General features: G+C 40.0%; 1 protein-coding gene across 2 annotated transcripts in view; it reads left to right on the top strand.

Annotated features, from left to right (window-relative positions):
• The window catches only part of SUPT3H (SPT3 homolog, SAGA and STAGA complex component), a 399,531-nt gene extending 396,908 nt beyond the window's left edge, over positions 1-2,623 (top strand). The window contains exons 12-13 of one of the 2 annotated variants that reach the window (XM_040249540.1): positions 1,044-1,129; positions 1,890-2,623. In XM_040249540.1, coding sequence (XP_040105474.1) covers positions 1,044-1,085 — 42 coding nt within the window. In that variant the 3' untranslated portion in view covers positions 1,086-1,129; positions 1,890-2,623. The remainder of the gene's footprint in view (positions 1-1,043; positions 1,130-1,889) is intronic. The other variant, XM_040249542.1, reaches the window with a different exon arrangement.
• The last annotated feature ends 18,967 nt before the right edge of the window (positions 2,624-21,590 follow it).

A 21,590-nucleotide genomic window follows, 5' to 3' on the forward strand; every position in this document is an offset into this window, starting at 1 on the left:
TCCTGTAAGATGGCTGTTGAAGGTAAATTTATTGGACTGAAAGTTTATATACTCCAGAACAACCCCAGAATTATTAGCTTAAAAGAACAAAAAATTCATGATGTTATGAGGATTTGTCTTTTTCCCATTTTTCTGAAAATAAATTATAGAAAATTTTCATCTAATTGAGGGTTACAAATTCTCTGAAGGTGGCTGGTCCAAGTTTAACTAATGAAAACTATGGTGGTGAAAAGAGGAATTTTATTCCTAAATCCTAGATTTCAGTTCTGCTTCACTCTGTGTCTCATTGTGAAAGGCCCTGTATGGCCCGATTCTTCCAGTTCTGAAATACAGAATATATCTCTTGAGGTGAAATGTTGCTTTCTTTATGGAGTATATTACATTATTATGCTGTGTTACTTTCTTTACTGGAATGTATTACATTATTACAATTACAAAAATTATTACATTTTTCTTTTATGGGTATATTTTTATCCCATCGTGAATATATATATATATATATATGCATAATAAAATTATGTAAGATTCAAGTTTTTTGTAATGCCTATAATGTACAGAACTCCTTAGCACCATATTGGGTAAGGGGGCCTCTATTACTATCTGTTCCCATAGCTTTTTACTGAGACTATAAATTAGGTCTGGGAAGGATATAATGAGTCAGTAATTTATAGACTATTAAGATACTTAGTTAGAAGTGATTGTTGGGCATGTCCAATAGAGAACACATGTTTCTAAAGGACAAACAGATTCAACACAACATGTCTTTGGCCTAACCAAGCCCAATCAATTAACAAAATGGGATGTCTTATTTTACATTTCTCCCACTCCCCCGAAATAGAATCACTAACCACTTGTTAACCACACTGACTTTTTAACAGAGCAGTTGCTAATGCTTGGCCACCAGCAATGTTCAGATGAAGCACCCTACTAGATTGTAGCCAGCCAAGCCCCAAAACAGGAAGAAAGTGCTGCTTGCTCTTTTGCCCCCTTTCCTGGTTTGACTTGATGTGATAATTCACTGCAGATTTCTTTTTCTTTGACAGAGTGCCTACCGCAGGAATGGGATGGCTTTTCTGGCCTGCTGATGTGACTGTGACTGCGACAACAGGAAAGGCAATGTTATATTAAGGTGATTTCTGTTCCCCTCCTTGGGCAAAATAAAATACAAGTTTACCCTGTCCACAGCCTTGGGAGTGGGTTGGTTTGTTGTGACTATCAACTGACTGACTCCAGCCCTTCTCCAACCCCCTCAACGCTTAGTCTTGTTTACTGGATGGGCCATTTAGCCAATTAATGGCAGGATGTTCAGGGTGGTGTGTAGGTGGACAAGAATGCAATTTTGCAATTTGAATTTGGAATAGAGCTGCTCTCAGCTCACATAACTTAAAAGCAGGGTCTTTTTTTTTTTTTTTCTCAGTGTTTAGTCTGTGTTTTATTTGATGCATTTTGTAATCCAGGTTTGGGACAAAGGAAACACAATTAAAAGGACAGTCACATTTCTCCTTGCACTGTCCCACCAACTCTACTTTCTGACATTTGGTGACTAGATCTTCATGTATTTTACAGATACTTGTCCACCTTGTGAACTCAGACTAATCAAAGACCTAACAGGCCCGATGAACTGTCTGTTCCTGTCTTTTCTTCCCTTCACCCCACGTATTGTACATCTGTCATTCTTACGGCGTCTGCCCAGCTTTCCAAGTATCTGCCTGTGGTGTGTTTTTTCCCTCATAGAACTCTTCCCGTCTTCATTTCTCTCCTTCCCCTGTCCCTTGGATCCCCAGGCCCACCCTTCACACACACCAGACCCATTTAGAAGCCAAGCAGTTAGAATCAGTGGAAGGGCAGCTGAGCGATCGGTTTTCTCACTCCAAAGTGCTCGCACCTAGACTGAGTGTGGGCTGGGCACTTCCCTGCTCTAGCAGTTGAGTCATCCTTCTGACATCTATACTTTCTCCAACAAATGAGGAACTGTCACTCTTGGAAACAAACTCGAATATAGCAGTAATATACAGATCTTGATTCAACTTGAATTGCAAAAAAAGGAAGTTATCTCTTTCTTACTTGATGAGTTTTGCGTAACTTTACTTTTATTGTGGTTTCTACACGCACTGAGACAACCTTTGTCAAGAATTAATAAGAATAGGAATGAGAAGCGTGAAGGATTTTCCTGCTAGGACCAGATCACAGTGAGACCCAGCTAATGGGATTGTGCCACAAAAGCTTACCTGGTGGTTCAGACGGTAAAGCGTCTGCCTGCAATGCAGGAGAGCCGGGTTCAATTCCTGGGTCGGGAAGATCCCCTGGAGAAGGAATGGCAATCTACTGCAGCACTCTTGCCTGGAAAATCCCAGGGATGGAGGAGCCTGATAGGCTACAGTCCATAGGGTCGCAAAGAATCAGACACGACTGAGCGACTTCACTTTCACTTTTTCATTCACATTTGTGAACTATCATTTACCTGTTCTGTGTTAGTCCTTCTGGAAAAAATCTTCATGTCAAGAACAACAACAACAACAACAACAAAAAACACAGATATATAATATAAAAAAATTGCCAAAGGGTTTTGATGTTCCATCTGTGATTGGTGAAATGTATGATTAAACTTTTCTTTTTATCATCATTCTTATTTTTCTTGGCGTCCCTAATCACAGAAAATTATAAGCTTGCAGTAAACATCCTAACTTTTTTAAATGACAGCATTTATTGTATTTGGTTTCTATGCCAGGCTCATAGATGTATAAAATCTTCAGGAGCTGATTTTTCACATCAAAATTCCTCCTCTCCCACATTATACATTTTAAAGTATGCACAAGGCAGAAAATATAAGGTTTAGGTTTTTTCCCCTTCATTTTATTCTACCTGATCTCCTTATAGTCCCAGAGAAGGAAGACTCAACGTACATTTCTCTCAGAAATATGACAGGTCTATGTTTTTGTTGGTCTGGCGTATGTTTGTCTATCTTGAACAGTCTGACAGGTAATTATTTATAAAATCTGGTTTTGCCCAGTAAGTCCATATAATAACCTTTCACTTTTCATCATAAGCCAATGAGCTGAATTTAGAATAAAACAAGGTCATTTATGTCTGTCCTGAACCAGCCTAGATGTCCCCGTAATTGCTCAATATTAATATTTGTAATTCTTTTTTTTTCTTGTCTACACTTAGGTTCTTTTTATGACTCTTTCCACAACGCTAAATTTGAAGTGAAATAAAATTTCCTTAAGCAGTGAGTATAGGGGGAAAAAAGATTTATAAAAGGAAAGTTTCAGAAATCGTGACTTAAATAAATTGTTCTTTCAAGATTAAAATATTATGTGGAATCATAAAATGTCAGAGTAGAAGATGGTCTTAAAGATCATTGACTACATCCACTCATTTTACAGATGGAAAATGATGGCTTGGAGAAGGAAACTGACTTTCCCAAGGTCACTCAACAGTGGCTGTGACAGACAGAGACCAGACTCATTGTCCCTAATTCTCAGTTTAGTCTTATACCCTCCCATTCTGGATCTGCCTTAGATGTCACAAACACATGTCAGGGTTTTATGGCATGTTTATCTTAGACAATAGCCTAAACTTATTTTGTGAAAGTGAAACTGTTAGTCACTCAGCCGTGTCTGACTCTGCAACCTTGTAAACTGTAGCCCACCAGGCTCCTCTGTCCATGGAATTTCCCAGGGAAGAATACTGAAGTGCGTTGCCATTTCCATCTCCAGGGGATCTTCCTTACTCAGGGATTGAACCTGTGATCTGTCTTTGTATCTCGGGCAGATTCTGAGTCATCAGGGAAGCCCCAAAACTCTTATTTTTTAAATGATTCTGATTATGGACATATTCTAAAGCCTAAGCGTTAGATTAAAATCTTCAGATGGGCTGTGATATTAATTAACTAATGTGTTATATGTCAGTTGTACATCAATTTTTAAAAAGAAGTCAGGCACATGCAAAGATGTTCAGCATCACTAATTATTGGAGAAATACAAATCAGAACTACAATGAAGTATCGCCTCACACTGGTCAGAATGGCCGTCATCAAAATGTCTACAAACAATAAATGCTGGAGAGGATGTGGAGCAAAGAGAACCTTCATACACTCTTGGTGGGAATGTAAATTAGTACAGCCACTAGGGAGAACACTCCAGAGGTTCCTTAAAAAACTAAAAATAGAGCTACCCTATGACCCATCAATCCAACTCCCGGGCCTGTATCTGAAGAAAACCATGCTTCAAAAAGGTCCTGCACCCTAGTGTTCATTGCAGCACTGTTTACAGTAACCAGGACACGGAAGCAATCTAAATGTCCATCAGCAGATGAATGGATAAAGAGGATGTGGTGCATGTATATAGTGGAGCATTACTCAGCCATTAAAAAAGAGCAGAATGATGCCATTTGCAGCAACATTGGACGGACCCAGAGATTATCCTGTGTGCTGCACTTAGTCGCTCAGTCGTGTCCTGCCAGGCTCCTCGTCCATGGGGATTCTCCAGGAAGGAATACTGAGGTGGGCTGCCATGCCCTCCTCCAGGGGATCTTCCCAACCCAGGGATCAAACCCAGGACTCGTGCATTGCAGGAGGATACTAAGTGAAATAAGCCACTTAGTAGACAAATATCATATGATATCATTTATATGTGGAATTTAAAAAATCATACAAATGAATGTGTTTGCAAAACGGACTCTCAGAAAAACAAACTTATGGTTACCAAAAGGGAAAGATGGAGGGTAGTGGATGAATTAAGAGGTTGGGATTAACATATACACACTCCAGTATACAAAATAAATATAACCAGCAAGAACCTACTGTATAGCACAGGAAACTCTACTCAATACTCTCTAATGACCTATGTGGGAAAAGAATCTGAAAAAGAATAGATACATGTATATGTATAACTAATTAACTTTGCTATATACCTGAAATTAATACAATATTATAAATTAACTATGCTACAACATAAAATGAAAAGTTAAAGCTAAACAAAAGAAAAAGTCAGGCTCAATTCTAAATCAAATGGAAATATACAAAATAGTTTCTATTTTTGTAGCTCTGTGTTTAGGAGATGGAATTTGAAAAGAAATAAATCAGGTAAGTAAATAACTTCTCTTATGAGAAATTGATGCTGCCTTACAGACATGAGGATAAAAGAAATAGAAGTATTTCTCCCTTGGATCCCTTAGAAAACTAGGAATAAAACTACCATATAACCCAGCAATCTTATTACTAGGCATATACCCCAAGGAAACCAAAACTGAAACAGACACATGTACCCCAGGGTTCTCTGCAGCACTGTTTACAATAGCCAGGACATGGAAGCAACCTAGATGTCTATCAACAGATGAATGGATAAAGAAACTGTGGTACATATACACAGTGGAATATTACTCAGCCATGAAAGGAAACATAGTTGAGTCAGGTCTAATGAGGTGGATGAACTTAGAGCCTGTTATACAAAGTGAAGTTAGTCAGAAAGAGAAAAACATATTGTATAGTAACACATATATATGGACTCTAGAAAGACCTACTGATGAACCTATATGCAGGGCAGCAATTAGGGGCTTCCCTGGTGGCTCAGAGGGTAAAGCATCTGTCTGCAATGCGGGAGACCCCAGGTTTGATCCCTGGGTTGGGAAGATCCCCTGGAGAAGGAAATGGCAACCCACTCCAGTATTCTTGCCTGGAAAATCCCATAGACGGAGGAGCCTGGCAGACTATAGTCCATGAGGTCACAAAAAGTCGGACACAACTGAGCGACCTCACTTCACTTCAATGAAATGTAAACATAGAAAACAGACTTACGGACCTGGGGGAGGGTACAGGGAGGAAGGACAGGGTGGAACAAATGGAGAGAGTAACGTGGAAACATACAGTACTGTGCAACGTAGACAGCCAATGTGAATTTGCTGTATAATTCAGGGGACTCAAACCAGAGCTCTGTAACAACCTAGAAGAGTGGGATTGGGCGGCAGGCGGAAGGGAAGTTCAAGAGGGAGGAGACACATGTATACCTATGGCTGATTCATGTTGATGTATGGCAGAAACCAATACAGTATTGTGGAGCAGTTATCCCACAATTAAAAATAAATTAAAAAAAATAAATATTTCTCTTCGCCTGAATTTGGAAATGCAACTTTCTAAACATGCCATTTTGAGGATATGTCATTAACCTTCTGTCTGCACATATTGCAATAGTTGAGATTCAAAAATAATGTTCCAGTTTTAGAGGCAAGAGTTGTTATTTAAAAACCATCAGAAGCATAACTATTTTTAATGGTGTATATAATTTCTGTGTTTGGGACAAATTCCTCATTTATTACTCTATGTTCTTTGTTCCTATAAAATAATAAACAATCTACTTTTAATACTTTTACCATGTAGAAGACAGATAAACATAACTGGTAATTCTTGGTCTGAGAGTAAACAAGTTTACTTGTCTAGAAATAACAAAATTTAATTTTATGAAAAAAAATTTATATAGTTCCCAAATCAGGCATTTCTTTCCAGTTCATATAACCCTTAATGTAAAACTGAGTCACTACAGAGAAAATAGTCCTTCATCTGCCCTCCTGGAATTTAGATAGAACCTTCCCAAGTTGCATTTAAAATTCTACCATCAACCATGTATACATCTTATAAAATATTTTACAGTTTCCTGTATGCTCTGGCTGAACATTTCATAGTACATAAACACTTCTGCAAATAATATAAGGGCATCAAGTTGAATATGTCATAGCAGTGGCGGCCACATTAAGCTGATTCTTCATCAATTTATGTTCTTATTTGTATCTTCTTGTTTGAAAGACGATGAAACTTTCTGTGCTCTTATTGTATAGTTGGTGGGGGATGGGGAACAAGGGCAGACAGGGGACTCTAGCAGTTTTAGTGGAGTCGTATTCATTAAAGGAAAGGCTTTCTGCAGAGGGCGTCAAGCCAAGCTTAAACAACAAATCTGTGCCTGCAGGAATTGGATGTAAATGTGATGGTTAAATAAGGGCCAGATGGCTTTAAAAGCTCAAATATTAAAAAGTCATATCTCTTAAAATAAGTTTCTAGTGTCAGGACTAGGATAGTGATACCGTAGCACTTAAGAAAAAAAAAAAGAGACTTACATTTTTTTTCTGGAAGAAAATATCAAATATTCAGGCTGTCGTAAGTCATGAGAGTTTTGGCAATTGAAGCATATTTTAAAACAATCAATTCCTACAAAGTCATGAGAAACCCAGATACAATATTTCATTGTTGGAAACCACGGTAACTCTGTATAGGGTATTATATTCATGTTCTCTTTTCTGCTCATCACCACCCAATCTTCACTGTTCCTTTTTTTTTTTTTCCCAAAGAGTATAAAACTAGAAAAAGATATAGGAAAAATCAAGAAGCAAGATGTTTACTTATATAACTGTTTAACAGTTAACTTGCTATCAAAAATAATTTATTGTATCAGCATTTTAATAATATTTCACATAATAATCGTAGTTTCACATAATAATCATAGGACACCATGTGCCACCCTGTATCCTAAGCACTTTATGTGATTATCTGATTAAATCCTCACAACCCCACTATGAGAGATGCATTGTCATTCTCTGTGTTGCCCGTAGATGGTAGAAAGCAAATTTAAGAACAGAAGGTTTGAACTTGCCTGGTAGACCCGTGGTTAAGAGCCTGCCTGCCAGTGCAGGAGACACAGATTTGAACCCTGGTCCAGGGAGATTCCACATGCTAAGCCTATGTGTCACAACTACTGAGCCCATGCTCTGCAACATGAGAAGCCCACACACACAACTAGAGAAGGCCCACGCATAGCAACAAAGACCCAGTGCAACCAAAAATAAATAATTTTTTAAAAAAGGATGGTTCAGTGCCTTATTCAGAACTGCCCAGGATGGAGCTAGCTTTAGTACCCAACACTCTGACCCCAAAGCTCATGGTCTAAACCAGTGTTATACCACATGTATTGTACTAAAGATTTCTGATAACAGAATTGCCCTGAACTTAGAAGTATTTTCAATACCAAAAAACTTGATTACAAGAAAATTCTATTTTAACTTAACGTTCCTTCCCTGAGGCCAAGTATTATGTATATAATAGAATATCATAAAATGTATAACAGACTATAATTATATAGAATGAGGCCAAGTCCTCTGTGATGTCTTGAACCTTAAGATAAATACATAGGATCAATACACATACTAAGAATCCCCGTACAAATTATGAGGAAAACTTCCCAAAGACCCATGCATACAAAGCCTCTCCTTTGTGGAACCAGATTTCTCTAGAAGGCTCTCATTACACAGGCTACTATTTTATGCTTTCGTACAAGCTATTTCATGTTATAAAACAATCCCCATTATGTTTACATGTGTTTGCAGTGGCCGATCCAGAAGTACATGCAGCAACCCCTTGTAACTTTATACAAATGCCCCTTTTAGGTATTTGCCTGTTAATTGTGATACAGTCTTGTTTCTCCCAGCCCAGGATGTGTAATTTTGTGCGTGGGATAGTGGTGGACAGAGATAAGGAAGGAAGTGGAAAAAAAGTTGCTGAACACAATTTGCATTAGAAATGATGGTTTTCCTTTCTCATTAGCAGCTTCTTTAATTCAGCCCTAGGTCTGTTTTGCCTCAGAACAAGTCACTTTCAAATTTATATTTGTTAAGTTGTCCACTAGCAGTGCAGCAGCCTGTGGTACTAGGTACCTGCAGGCTTCTTTTGCAAACGACGTTGATTTACTTCTGTCAGCCACTTTACTTGGGAGAAGTTAGTTCACCTGCCAGTACACGGGCCTCTTCCCATCACTCCTTCTAGACTGTATGTGCCAATCCGTTGAGCAGTGCTTAAGCAGCAGTGACTCCTGCAGGTTGGCTGGCCACACTTCCATAGGTTTGGCCTGGAAAGAGACAGTAAGCCCAGATGGTGCTGGAAGTTGGGACTTATGTGGCAGCCTCAGCAAGATCAGCATGGTGTCAGCTTTCCACCGTCCTGGGACTTTCTTGGCGGTCCAGTGGTTACGACTCTGTGCTCCCAATGCAGGGGGCTCAGGTACAATCCCTGGTCAGGGAACTGGATCCCATGTGCCACAGCTAAGACCTGGCACAGTGCAAAAAACAAACAAGACTTTCCATGGTCCTAATCCCACAGGAAGATACCAAATCTAGGGGCCAGATGACAGAAAATAAGAGTGGTGGGTCACCGAGTCATGGAATGCCAACTCTAATTAAACCACCAGGCAGTTTTCCAGCTTTTATCCATACCCAAAAGGAGGTCAAGATGGAAAATCAAATGTGTCTCTAAAACAAGGGAGGCAGATGATTCCTTGTGGCAGCCCCTCCCTAGACTGGCTATCTTGGCATGTCCCTGGGACGATTGCCGAGGGAGGTAGAACCTTGCCACATGGCCCATGTGGAAACATGAAAGGTCTTAGGGTGCCTTCCCCTGAAATATGCAGAGTCACGTGTCTGTGAACCGTATGGAAAATCCGTCTGCCTCTTCCTGGATTTGCAAGGTGGCCCCCTTCCCCAACTCCTTCCCATAAAACTTCCTGCCTGCCTCAGGGCACGGTGCCTTCTGCATCTTCTGAGCTTTTTATGCTCCTGTTGGTCTCTATAAGATTCTGTTTTCTGTCCCTAGTCATCTCTCCATGTATTTTGTAGCCTGCCCCAGATTAAGAATTTCTTGAGCGCAAGTCTTAAATCTATACCTCTTTGTAATCACCACATGCACATATTAGGTATTCAATAAACATCTGTTGGTTGGTTGACAGAAAAGAAAATAGGCATTTAAACATCATTTTTTTCTTTTTTTGGTTAAGTCTATGTTTAATCTTCTATGGATACTTGTTTGCCTTTGGCTTCAAATCTCAGGAACTATAGATGATCCCAGCCTTTTTCGTAATGACAGTAACAGTATCTCAAGAGAAATCACTTCAAAGCAGGCCATGAGTCAGGTTTCTTGTGGCTTTTAGGATCTGACTACAGGCTTCCCAAGTGGCTCAGTGATAAAGAATCTGCCTACCAACGCAGAACACGGAAGAGATGTGGGTTCAAGATTTCCTGGAGAAGGAAACGGCAACCCACTCCAGTATTCTTGCCTGGAAAAATCCTGGTGGGCTATGTATGGTCCATGAGGTTGCAAAGAGTTGCACACGACTGATCGACTGAACACACACTCAGACTACAGTTTGATCTGAAGGGGTTAATGACCTCAGAGAGGAAGGGAACCTTAGTCACACTTGTATGCTACTAAAGACCTCAGAACCTTCGTACCTGCTTGAGTCTAGACTCACAGGCTCACTTGCCATTTTTGTTTGTAGCACTATCCTTAAAAGCCTGCTGGGCCTCCCACTGGTTTACTGCAAAGACAGTGAGCTGTTTTAGGATGAGGTTTCCCTAAGGTAACATGTCCACTGAACTTAAAGTAAATACGAAGATCTATTTAGATTGGAAATAATGAGATTTTGTGAACTGGAAGCAACAGTTTTTCACCCAAAAGGAGCTGGCAGTTAGAATGTCTGCTTTCTTGATCTCTATTCATTCATTCATTGATTCAAAAACAAATTTTAGCACCTATGAAATCCAAAGCAACCAACATGGATTGACTGTTCCCAAACAGTGAGACAAGGATCTGGGGGAAACCAAGGAATTACAAAAGGGATTTGATTTAAAGGAGCAAGAGACACTTGGATTAAATTATCTATAGACTAAATGTGTTACATGTTTTGCCGACGTAGGGATCACTCTACTTTAGACATTTGCGTACATGCCACTGTGATCTATAAAATACAAATTCATTTAAAACTGACACTAGGACTTCCCTGCTGGCCCAGTAGCTAAGACTCCATACCCTTAATGCTGGGGCCTAGGTTCAATCCCTGGTCAGGGAATTAGACCCCACGGGCTGCCACTGCGGAAACATAGATCACATTCCCGAGTGCTGCAACAAAGACCCAGTGTAGACAAGTAAATAAATGTTTAAAAAATTTTTCTTTTTAAGTGACACTGAAATCCTGGTAGCTGTTTGACATTACATGTCTTTTTTTCACTCGAGATGTAGCAGAAGTACATGTTACAGAATGCCTAGGTCAGGGAATTTGTTCCTGTTAAAAAGTGATTCTCAAGCTCAAAAAAAAAAAGATAACTGCTGCTTTCTGTGCTTTTACAGTACCATTGTCTCCATAGCCCTTCAGTGGTAAGTTGTGCTTCTGAAGGTTTTAAACTTGTTTAGCTTGGATTTAAGGGTATTTTTTTTTTCTCTTTTGACATAAAGTATCACCTGAACTTTTTTTCACATGTCTTATTTTGGGGAAAATTTATGATCTTTTTAACATTAGGAAGTTTTGCTTTTCCTGACATTTTATTGCTTTGCATATTTGAAACATTTCAATCCCAGACAATAAATATTATGTGATTATTATTTTCATATGAATAGGCTATTTCCTCCTGTTTTTTTCTAACCCACTTTCCCAGCTAATACTCCAAAATTTATTAATATTAAACTGTGCCACTCAGCTTTCTCAGAGTCACATATAATGAAAATTGAAAGAGGGGCAGGTTTGAGACAGGAGGGGTAAGTAATAGTTCAGAGTAAATTGAAGTGTGTGGTTTTCTTTCAGTTGAATTTCTAATGTTTCTTGTTCAGTTGAAATGAAGATTATATTTACCCCATAAATCATTTTTATAAACTGTCATAACCAGTTATCACATTAAATGGTATCTTTTTATGTCATTATTGTGGAAACTAAATGGGTCTCAACAAAGTAGATGGGTGTTAGCTGAGTACCCTGTGAGAACTCAGTGTTAATAGCACGCGCCTGTAAAAGCTCTCCTCTTGGCTCCCTCCCTGCATCAAGCACTACTTTCTCAGTAAGGCCTTTTCTAACCCCCACCTCTTTTAAATACTGAAGCCCCAGCCTCTGCCTTACACACCCTATCTGCTTCCTTGCTTTCTTTTTTCACTAATACTTCCATACCTTTTGACAGACTTATTGTTTTGCTCATTATCTTCTCCTTCTAGAGTGTAAACTGTCCAAGATTTAGGATTATGGTCGGTGTTTCCCACTGTTGTGTTCTCAGCACTTAGAGCAGGGGCCTAACACTAATACACGTCCCATCAGTATTTTCCAACATGCATGAATGATTGATCAGCCCTTAATTCTGCAGATTCTTGCAACAGTATGCCCATGTCGTTGTCCTCTGGTTCGTCTCACTTCTGTCCTGGCTTGTTGTCTGACTCCATGCCTTGGCTTTGTTAGTTGCTCCCTATCTTTGCCGGCATTTGGTGTGATCTATTCTGTTCTCCGGCATTTGGTGTGATCTATTCTGTTCTTTTGTTTCAATTTTAGCCATCCTAATAAGCAAAGAGTGGTAACTTATTGGGGTTTTACTTTGCTTTTCTCTGATGACTAATGATAACTAAGCATTTGCATGTATTCATTTATCATCTGTATCTTTTCCTTGTTGAAGTATTTGTTCAAACCTTTTGTCCGTTTTTTTAAAAAATTGCTTGTTTCCTCATTACAGCATTAGAGTTCTTATAGTCTAGATATAGAAATATGGTTTTCACATGTTTTCTCTGGGTCTTGACTTTTAAAGTGTCTTTGGAAGATTTGAAGTTTTTAATTTTGAAGAAGTTTATCAGTTTCTATCCTTTTATGGATCATACTTTTTTGTGTCTTATCTAAGAAATCTTGATCTAACCCAAGCTCACAAAGGTTTTCTCTGATGTTTTCTTCTTGATATTTTAAATTTCAGCTTTTACTTTTAGGTATCTGATTCATTTTGAGTTTATTTTTGTATATGGTACAAAGTAAGGTTTAAGATTTTTTTCTTTCTCCCTGCACATGGATATCTGATTTTCCCAACACCATTTGTTTGAAGACTATTCTTTCTTCACTGAATTATCTTGACACCTTTGTCTGAAACCAATTGTCCATATATGTGTGGGTCCATTTGAATTCTGTTTTGTTCCTTTAATCTATATGCTTATCCTTAAATAGTACCTCACTGTCTTGATTACTAAGTCATGTAATCAGGTCTTATGAATCCTTCAGCTTTCTAATCCTAGGTCTTCTAATCAGTGAATATGGAATAACTTTTCATTTACTTAGGTCTTTTCTAATTTCTCTCATCAATGTTTTATAGTTTTTCAGAATGTAAATCCAGTACATACTTTATTAGATTTATCCATAGGTATTTCATATATGATGCTATAAGAAAGATTAAATTTTTTTAGTTTCTGGTTCATTACTAATATATAGAAATGAAATCGATTTTTTATGTGAACCTTTTATCCTATAACCTTATTGATCTCACTTATTAACTGTAATAGTTGGGGGAGGGGGGTTGTTTTGGTTTCTGTTTGTATATTATTTGGAATTTTCTACATAGATGATTATGTTATTTGCAAATAAAGACAGCTTTATTTCTTCCTAATTTGTATGTGTGTGTGTGCACGCTAAATCACTTCAGTTGTGCCAACTCTTTGACCCCATGGACTGTAGCCCGCCAGGCTCCTCTGTCCATGGAATTCTCTGGGCAAGAATACTGGAGTGAGTTGTCATGCTGTCCTCCAGGAGATCTTCCCAACCCAGGGATTGAATTTTTGTCTCTTATGTCTCCTGCATTGATAGGCGGCTTCTTTACCACTAGTGCCACCTGGGAAGCCCTCTAATCAGTACCCTTTTTATTTTTTCCTCTTGCCTTATTGCAGTGACTACAATCTGGTAGGCTGCGGTCCATGGGGTCGCTAGGAGTCGGACATGACTGAGCAACTTCACTTTCACTTTTCACTTTCCTGCATTGGAGAAGGAAATGGCAACCCACTCCAGTGTTCTTGCCTGGAGAATCCCAGGGGCAGGGGAGCCTGGTGGGCTGCCGTCTGTGGGGTCGCACAGAGTCGGACATGACTGGAGTGACTTAGCAGCAGCAGGATCTTCAGTATACTGTTGAATAGGCATGCTGAGAACAGACATCCTTACCTTTTTCCTGAATTTATGGGAAAAACCTTCAGTCTTTAACCATTAAATTAGCTCTTAAGATTTTCTTTGCTCTTTATCATACTGAGTGAAGTTCCTTTCCGTTCTTAGTTTCCTGAGTGTTTTTATAATGAATGGATGTTAAATTTTATCAACTGGACTTTCTGCATACTTAGAGATAATACAGGGTTGAGAGGGTGATACATTGCATTGATTTTTTTATTTAATATAATTGACATACAACATTATGTTAGTTTCAAGTGTACAACATAGTGATTTGATGTGTATTTACATTGCAAAATTATCACTGGGGTATATGTATTTTTTGAATTAGTGTTTTTGTTTTCTCAATTTACCTTTCTTGCAGTTTGTAGAACTTCTTGACTTTGTGGCTTGCCAAATGGTCTTCCAGTCAGGTTTTCCCAGTTTATATTCTCATTAACAATGTTTGAAAGTCAGTTTCCTTGTTCTTGCACCAACACTAGATATCATTACCCTTTATAATCTTTTCTAATTTGAAGAAGGGGAAGTCTGACCACTGCATTTATTTGCATTTTTAATACCACTGAGGTTGAACATTTTGAACGTGTTTATTGGCCATGCCTTTTCATACTGTTCAAGAAAGTGAAAGAGGAGAGTGAAAAAGTTGACTTAAAACTCAACATTCAAAAAACTAAGATCATGGCATCTGGTCCTATCACTTTATGGCAAATGATGAGGAAACAATAGAAACAGTGACAGACTTTATTTTCTTCGGCTCCATAATCACTGCGGATGGTGACTGCAGCCATGAAACTTGCTTTTTGGAAGAAAAGCAATGCCCAACCTAGACAGCATATTAAAAAGCAGAGACTTTACTTTGCCAACAAAGGTCCATATAGTCAAAGCTATGGTTTTTCCAGTAGTCATGTATGGATGTGAGAGTTGGACTATCAAGAAAGCTGAGTGCCAAAGAATTGATGCTTTTGAACTGTGGTGTTGGAGAAGACTCTTGAGAATCCCTTGGACTGCAAGATATCCAACCAGTCCATCCTAAAGGAAATCAATCCTAAATATTCATTGGAAGGAATGATGCTGAAGTCCCAATACTTTGGCCACCTGATGCAAAGAACTGACTCATTGGAAAAGACCCTGATGCTGGGAAAGATTGAAGGCAGAAGGAGAAGGGGACGACAGAAGATGAGATGGTTGGATGGCAAGCTCCGGGAGTTGGTGATGGACAGGGAAGCTTGGCGTGCTGCAGTTCATGGGGTCACAAAGAATCAGACACGATTGAGCAACTGAACTGAGCTGATTGGCCATGCATCTATGTTGTTTTTGAATTGCCTGACCTTGTACTTTACCCATTTTTCTCATAGGCTATTCCTGGTTTGCATGTTGATGTTTGTCCGAAAACTGGGTTATTAAAAGTTTAGTTGACCTTAAACAACCCTACTAGACTTTTAAATATTATGAATTACTCTCACCCAAAATAATCTATCTGAATTTCCATTCCTTTATTCTCTGTTTCCCTGAGTCCTATCACCTTTTCCAGTTCTTTGTTTTCTCAACTTCACAATATTAGAACTGCAGAATCACCTCATTTTTCAGTTGAGGCTTTTGACACCAAAAGAAGAAAGGGTCTTGTCCTTTCTGAAGGTGGGTGGGAGTGCCTACTCAGTTTGAATCCACAGGACCACTCTTTTGTCTTCTGGCCAAAAGGACACTAACAATACATTTAGCCCCTATACCATAGAATTGTGTCCTTGTGTCTGACACTAAGCAATTAAGTCTGTCCTTAATTTTTCTCATGAGTAACTCAGATCCTAAATTCCTCCTTACCCCTACTTGGCTGTTTGACATTTTATAAATTACTTTAACTTTGGGGCCTTGGATTCCCCATCTATTAAGTGCGAGCACTGAACTTCTACTCAGTGATTCTGAGACATACTTTTTACTGTTGAAGTCTGTCATTTAAAGAGGGTATAAGAATGGATTAAGGGAAACCAGCATGGAAGTCAACCTTTAAGAAATTTATTTCCACCTAGAATTCTATTTTTGAAAGGAGCCTAATCAAAGCTTTTTAAAAATAAGTTTTTAATTATAGGTTTGAAACTTTGTGTTATTTGTAATACCTTTTTAGAAGCATGAAAATAGCATTTCTCTCTGTACCAGCTTTGTGCTTTCCCATTGGGTAAACACTGATTTTATTTCACTCTGTGCCTGTAGAAGTAAACCAAGACAGCTCAGTACTTCCTGTTTACCTCCTGGTCCTACATATTGTAGATGGCGACAGACCTGCTCTCAAAATAAGCTTCCTTGGTTTAATTCTGCATTTTCTGGTTAGGCAACTGGCCTGTCAATACTTGAACAATGAAACAATTTGGCTGCTGAAGCCCTGTTCTGACATTCCCCCTTCAAACTGTCAGTGGAAAGTCACTTAATGTAATGGTAGGGATCATATATTAATAATAGTAGGATTTATATTTAAATGGGGGCATCACACAGGCCCTTTCATTTGAGAATATGAAAGCATTTCCAGCTCTTCAACTTGGAATGTGTGACATGGCAAACACAAAGATAGTAAATAACCCTGTTTCCTCTGGAGATTCTCGCTGCTCTAAATATCTATTTTTTAAGGAGGAAAATTGAGTGTTATGTGTATTGAGTGACTAAAGTATAAGCTTAGAAATATTTTATGTTTCCATCATAGTTTATTCTGCTTAGCATAAATCATCAGAGCCAACCATAACTTACCATTTACGAGAGCTTTTTCAGTTGTATTACACTTTTCAGTTGTATTACACTCATGTCAGACACACCTTCGTACAAGTCCTTCCAAGGTCAATAGTTTAGAAATTCTGCCTCTTCCATCCCCTTCTCCTCTCAACACTTATGGAAATATATGCTAATTGGAATAGAAGCAGCATACCCAACTAACAGGGTTAGATCACTCCTAAGGCAAGATTAATGAGATAGAAGTTTAGGGAAAAAATAACATTTTTCAAGCACCAAGGGTGTAGATGCCAAGTAAAAGCCAGCAACTCTCCTGGATCAGTCAGATCCCACGCTTTGCCCGCCCTCAACTTCCCTCAAAGGAGTTAGGGAGGAAATGCTGTACGCCCAGCTCTCTGGCCCTCCACTTTCCCCGAGGCCCTGGCTCAGGGGTCACCACTGCAGAAAACAGGACCACAGACTCAGGGTGCAGAACAGGACTCTCCGCACTGTTTACCGAGAGGACTCCACGCAGTGCTGAGAGGCACGAGCATGCGCAGGTAGCTACCTGTGTTCACAGTCAGCCTTTGTCAGTGTGAGATTTATGTCTAAAAAAGAGAACATTTAGAGACCACAGGTATTTAAAGTCACAGATATTGGCAAGATGTTAAATTTGTGAAATGGTCTACATAGTTGATTTGTGATTCAACCGTGAGTTAACGGATGTCTAGAGCTGCCGTCTCTGGGGTCGCACAGAGTCAGACACGACTGAAGCGACTTAGCAGTAGCAGCAGAGCTATTAGAAGCTTGCTTCGTTCACTTCAGTTGTGTCTGGCTCTTTGCGACCCCATAGACTAACCCGCCAGACTCCTGTCCATGCGATTCTCCAGGCAAGAATATTGGAGAGGGTTGCCATGCCCTTCTCCAGGAGATCTTCCTGGCCCAAGGATCAAACCCAGTCTCTCATGTCTCCTGCATTTGTAGGTGGATTCTTTTCCACTGGCACCACCTAGGAAGTCCCAACAGAACAGTATTTGCTCAGAGGGAGAAAAGCCTAAAGATGTTATCAGTTTGCTGAGACTGTAATTGGCATCCCGGGTGACAGGTCTGTAATATGGAGATGAGAGGCTAATTTCCTTTTAGAATTCCAACTTTCAAGATCCTAAGGTAGCCTTTACCTCTGGATACTTGGTTTTTTATAGGCACCCTAAATTCTTCGAGACTGAAGAGTAAATTTCACACATTTCACAAGTGATGTTCTTTCATGTCTAGTTCCCAGATCTTAGTTTCTAAGCATTCCTCATTGATATTCAGGCTTTTTGGAGAAACAGCTGATTCCAGGAGTGAGGCAGGGAAAGATGCCTTGAAAAATTAGCCTGAAACATCTTAACTCACCAGAAAACAAAGAATTGCTCAAAGAACCAGAGGGACATGTCAAAAATGGGAACTTCAAGAGGCTACCACTGGCTGAATCTGGGAAAATCTGACTATAGTAATGGGTTGTCACCCATAGAATAAAAGAAATAGTTTTGAGTCCATACAACATAAATAAATAAATAGAGGAGAAAGTGAAAGCTCTTTTTTGCCATCAATCACCAACTAATAAGTATGGGTGGAATCATGACATTAAAAGATCGTCACTGGGGGAGAAAGACTGATAAGGAGTAGAAATTTACATAGTCTCAAGTTGTTGTTCAGTCGCTCACGTCCATTGAGTTGGTGATGCCATTCAACCAACCATCTCATCCTCTGTCGTCCCCTTCTCCTCCTGCCTTCGATCTTTCCCAGCATTAGGGTCTTTTCCAGTGAGTCAGCTCTTCACATCAGGTGGCCAAAGTATTGGAGCTTTAGCTTCAGCATCAGTTCTTCCAGTGAATATTCAGAGTTGATTTCCTTTAGGATTGACTGATTTGATGTCCTTGCAGTCCAAGGGACTCAAAAGAGTCTTCTCCAACTCCACAGTTTGAAAGCATCAATTCTTCAGCACTCAGCTTTCTGTATGGTCCAACTCTTTTTACATGACTACTGGAAAAACCAGTAGAAAATAAAAACTGGAAAATAGCTTTGACTATATGGACCTTTGTCAGCAAAGTAATGTCTCAGGTTATTTTCCCACAAATTCCTTATTACAAAGGAAAACTAGTAACAACAAGAAAATCTGATGTTCTTTCAGTGGTTCATTGTAAATATTGTTAATTAAATTTTTCATTGTTTTGATTCACAAATAGTTAAGCACTTCTTTGTCTGGAGTTTTATTTTTCTCAAGGTCATGCCATTAAATAAGAAATGCAGACAGAAATTCACTTATAACCATTCAAAGACTGCCTCCAATGATGACAAATCCTTTGGTAAGATATACTTTGGGTAAACACCTAATCAAGCTCTTTTTGTTGAGACCTAATGAAATTGTTCTCCCCTCCAACAGCCAGATCAGGCTAACCCTGCAGCACAGCAGAGACATAGAGAAGCAGAAGCACCCCCACCAAACTCTTGGATAAGACACAGAACCCGAGAGCTACAGCGCTGGGTGGGCAAAGTGGTGGCTGTTCCAGGTTGGCCCCTGAACTGCATCTTGTCCCCCTAGTAAGGATTCTGCCCTTCTTTACGTCCCCATTTGCTGTCTACGTAAGATCAGAAACACTGCTTTCAGTTACTATGATGGTTAGGTGTTTGCGACAGGCAGGAGGCCGATGTCCAGAAAGGGCAGGCGGGGTGAGCAGAACCCCTAGATGTTGCTGGCTCAGCCGGGCTCCTGGCCACCTGGTTCTGTGATGGACTGCACCAGCATTCCAGGAGATAGGACAGGCCCTTCGAAGACAACATTCAGACATTAAAACACACACCCACAAAATAGCCATCCCAGACCTCTAATCTTACTTTATAACCCAAACTATAATTACATTACAGCAATTACTTGAATATTACATTTTTATTACTGTTATGTCATTATGTCTACTAGGAAAAAATATGCCTACTTTAACCAATAAAATTCTGAATGACTCATTTAAGCTACACAAAACCCCTGACTTAAACATTTTGGTCAAAATAATTTTTAGAGCCTGGGGGATGAAGAGGGTTAATCTCCATCTCTATGGTTACCCCAAAAGCAAGAAAACTTTCACTGGTAGATGGACTCCTAGAGATCAGAAAGTTCTAGCCAAGGCTGGTCAGAAAATTACCATAGTGCTTCCATGCATGCATGCTAAGCCACTTCAGTCATGTCTGACTCTTTGCAACCCTATGGACTCTGGCGCACCAGGCCCCTCTGTCCATGGGACTCTCCAGGCAAGAATACTAGAGTGAGTTGCCATGCCCTTCTCCATTTTACATGTATATTTACCCCTAAATGGTCTATGCATTGAACAAACACTTTCCTACAAGAAAATCAAGCGGCTAACAACTTTCACTTCCCTTAGGTAAACCAAACCTAAGGTTTGTCTTTTGCTTCGTTTTCTGAAAAATCCTTTTCACAAGTATATGTCCTCGGTATTACTCTGTAAAATTCAGTGCCTAATTCTAAAGTTACGTACATCTGCTGGACATATACACTGTTAAACATTCATCAGTTCAATTCAGTCGCTCAGTCGTGTCCGACTCTGTGACCCCATGAATCACAGCACGCCAGGCCTACCTGTCATTCACCAACTCCCAGAGTTCACTCAAGCTCATGTCCATCGAGTTGGTGATGCCATCCAGCCATGACTGCCTACAAATGTGAAAAGTATTACCAGGTCTATTTTTAACATTGTTATGGCAAGGCTGTTGCTGCGGGGCGGGGGGCCGGGGGCGGTGGGAATCCTATAGAATCTTCATGAGAAAACTGAATGATTCTTTGAAATGTGGCTGTGATTCCCTAACTTACTAAGTGGTGATGTCCCTGGTGCTGAGAAGCCAGAAACAAGTAGACGGGCTGGTTCACCAGCACACTCTGAAGATGCACCGGAGGGCAATGAAACTCGTCTGAGATGCAGTTTGTGCCGAACTGCGCCTCCCGCCGCCGCTCCAAGGACACATGTCACACACTCAGTTTGTCATCCCCGTGAGCATGTGTCATGGAAAGGTATGCTCTTGGCATGCAGTTCTTAGAGAACTTGATTGGCCCACTGGCCTTTCCTCTGTTCATTACCCACATTTGTCTTAGGAAATAACCACCTTGTTCAGCTGTTGGCAAAAGACAGGGGGGTTCACTTGCATCCCCTCAGTCACTTACTTAGCAAGTGACAAGAAGTTCAGAGAAGTCTTATCAGGACAAGGGAGAGTGATCAGACCTCCTTGTCACCCAGTTTGAATCCTGGGCCACACCTAGGGCAGAGGACACCATGGCGCATCAGATGGTGCCCTGGTCCGGTCTTCAGTGAGCTTGTAATATTATAAGAATAATAAAATATTAGTGCATGAGAGGTGGCCTCTGAAAGGAAAGCCGATGTTTCTTTGACATTTATAAAAACAGATGAATTCTTTCTGTGAAATCTGTTAAACTAACATGCAGTAAATAGAATGGTTACAAGTCAAAATCCCATTCTTGATTTACAGATTTACCAAATTAACCTGCCAAACTCACATCCTTCTTGCAAAGACAACAAAAGCCTTCCACAGTCACATTTCCCACCTCCAGCTACACGTTCCAATCCCAGACCTGTCCCGGGCACCTCGAAGGCTTCCCCACTTCTCCTCATGTCGTCTCGGCATCTCAGGGTTGTCGGTGTGTTTTCTCAGGCCTGTGACCCCCATCCAGTGTTTACGGGACCAGCTGGTGACCTCACACACCCCTCAACTGTGCTGCAAACCATTTCAATACAACCACCAGCTCGGAGTTTTAATGAGAATTTGCCCTGGAGCTCCTGGGTCTGGAACAGCTTGAGGGCAGCTGAGTACCTGCTAAAGTGTTGCTTCCCCCGCCCCACCCATGCCCCTCAGAAGGGCTGT

The sequence above is a fragment of the Oryx dammah genome, unplaced genomic scaffold (genome assembly GCF_014754425.2).
Source record: "Oryx dammah isolate SB20612 unplaced genomic scaffold, SCBI_Odam_1.1 HiC_scaffold_11, whole genome shotgun sequence".
Lineage (NCBI taxonomy): Eukaryota > Metazoa > Chordata > Mammalia > Artiodactyla > Bovidae > Oryx > Oryx dammah.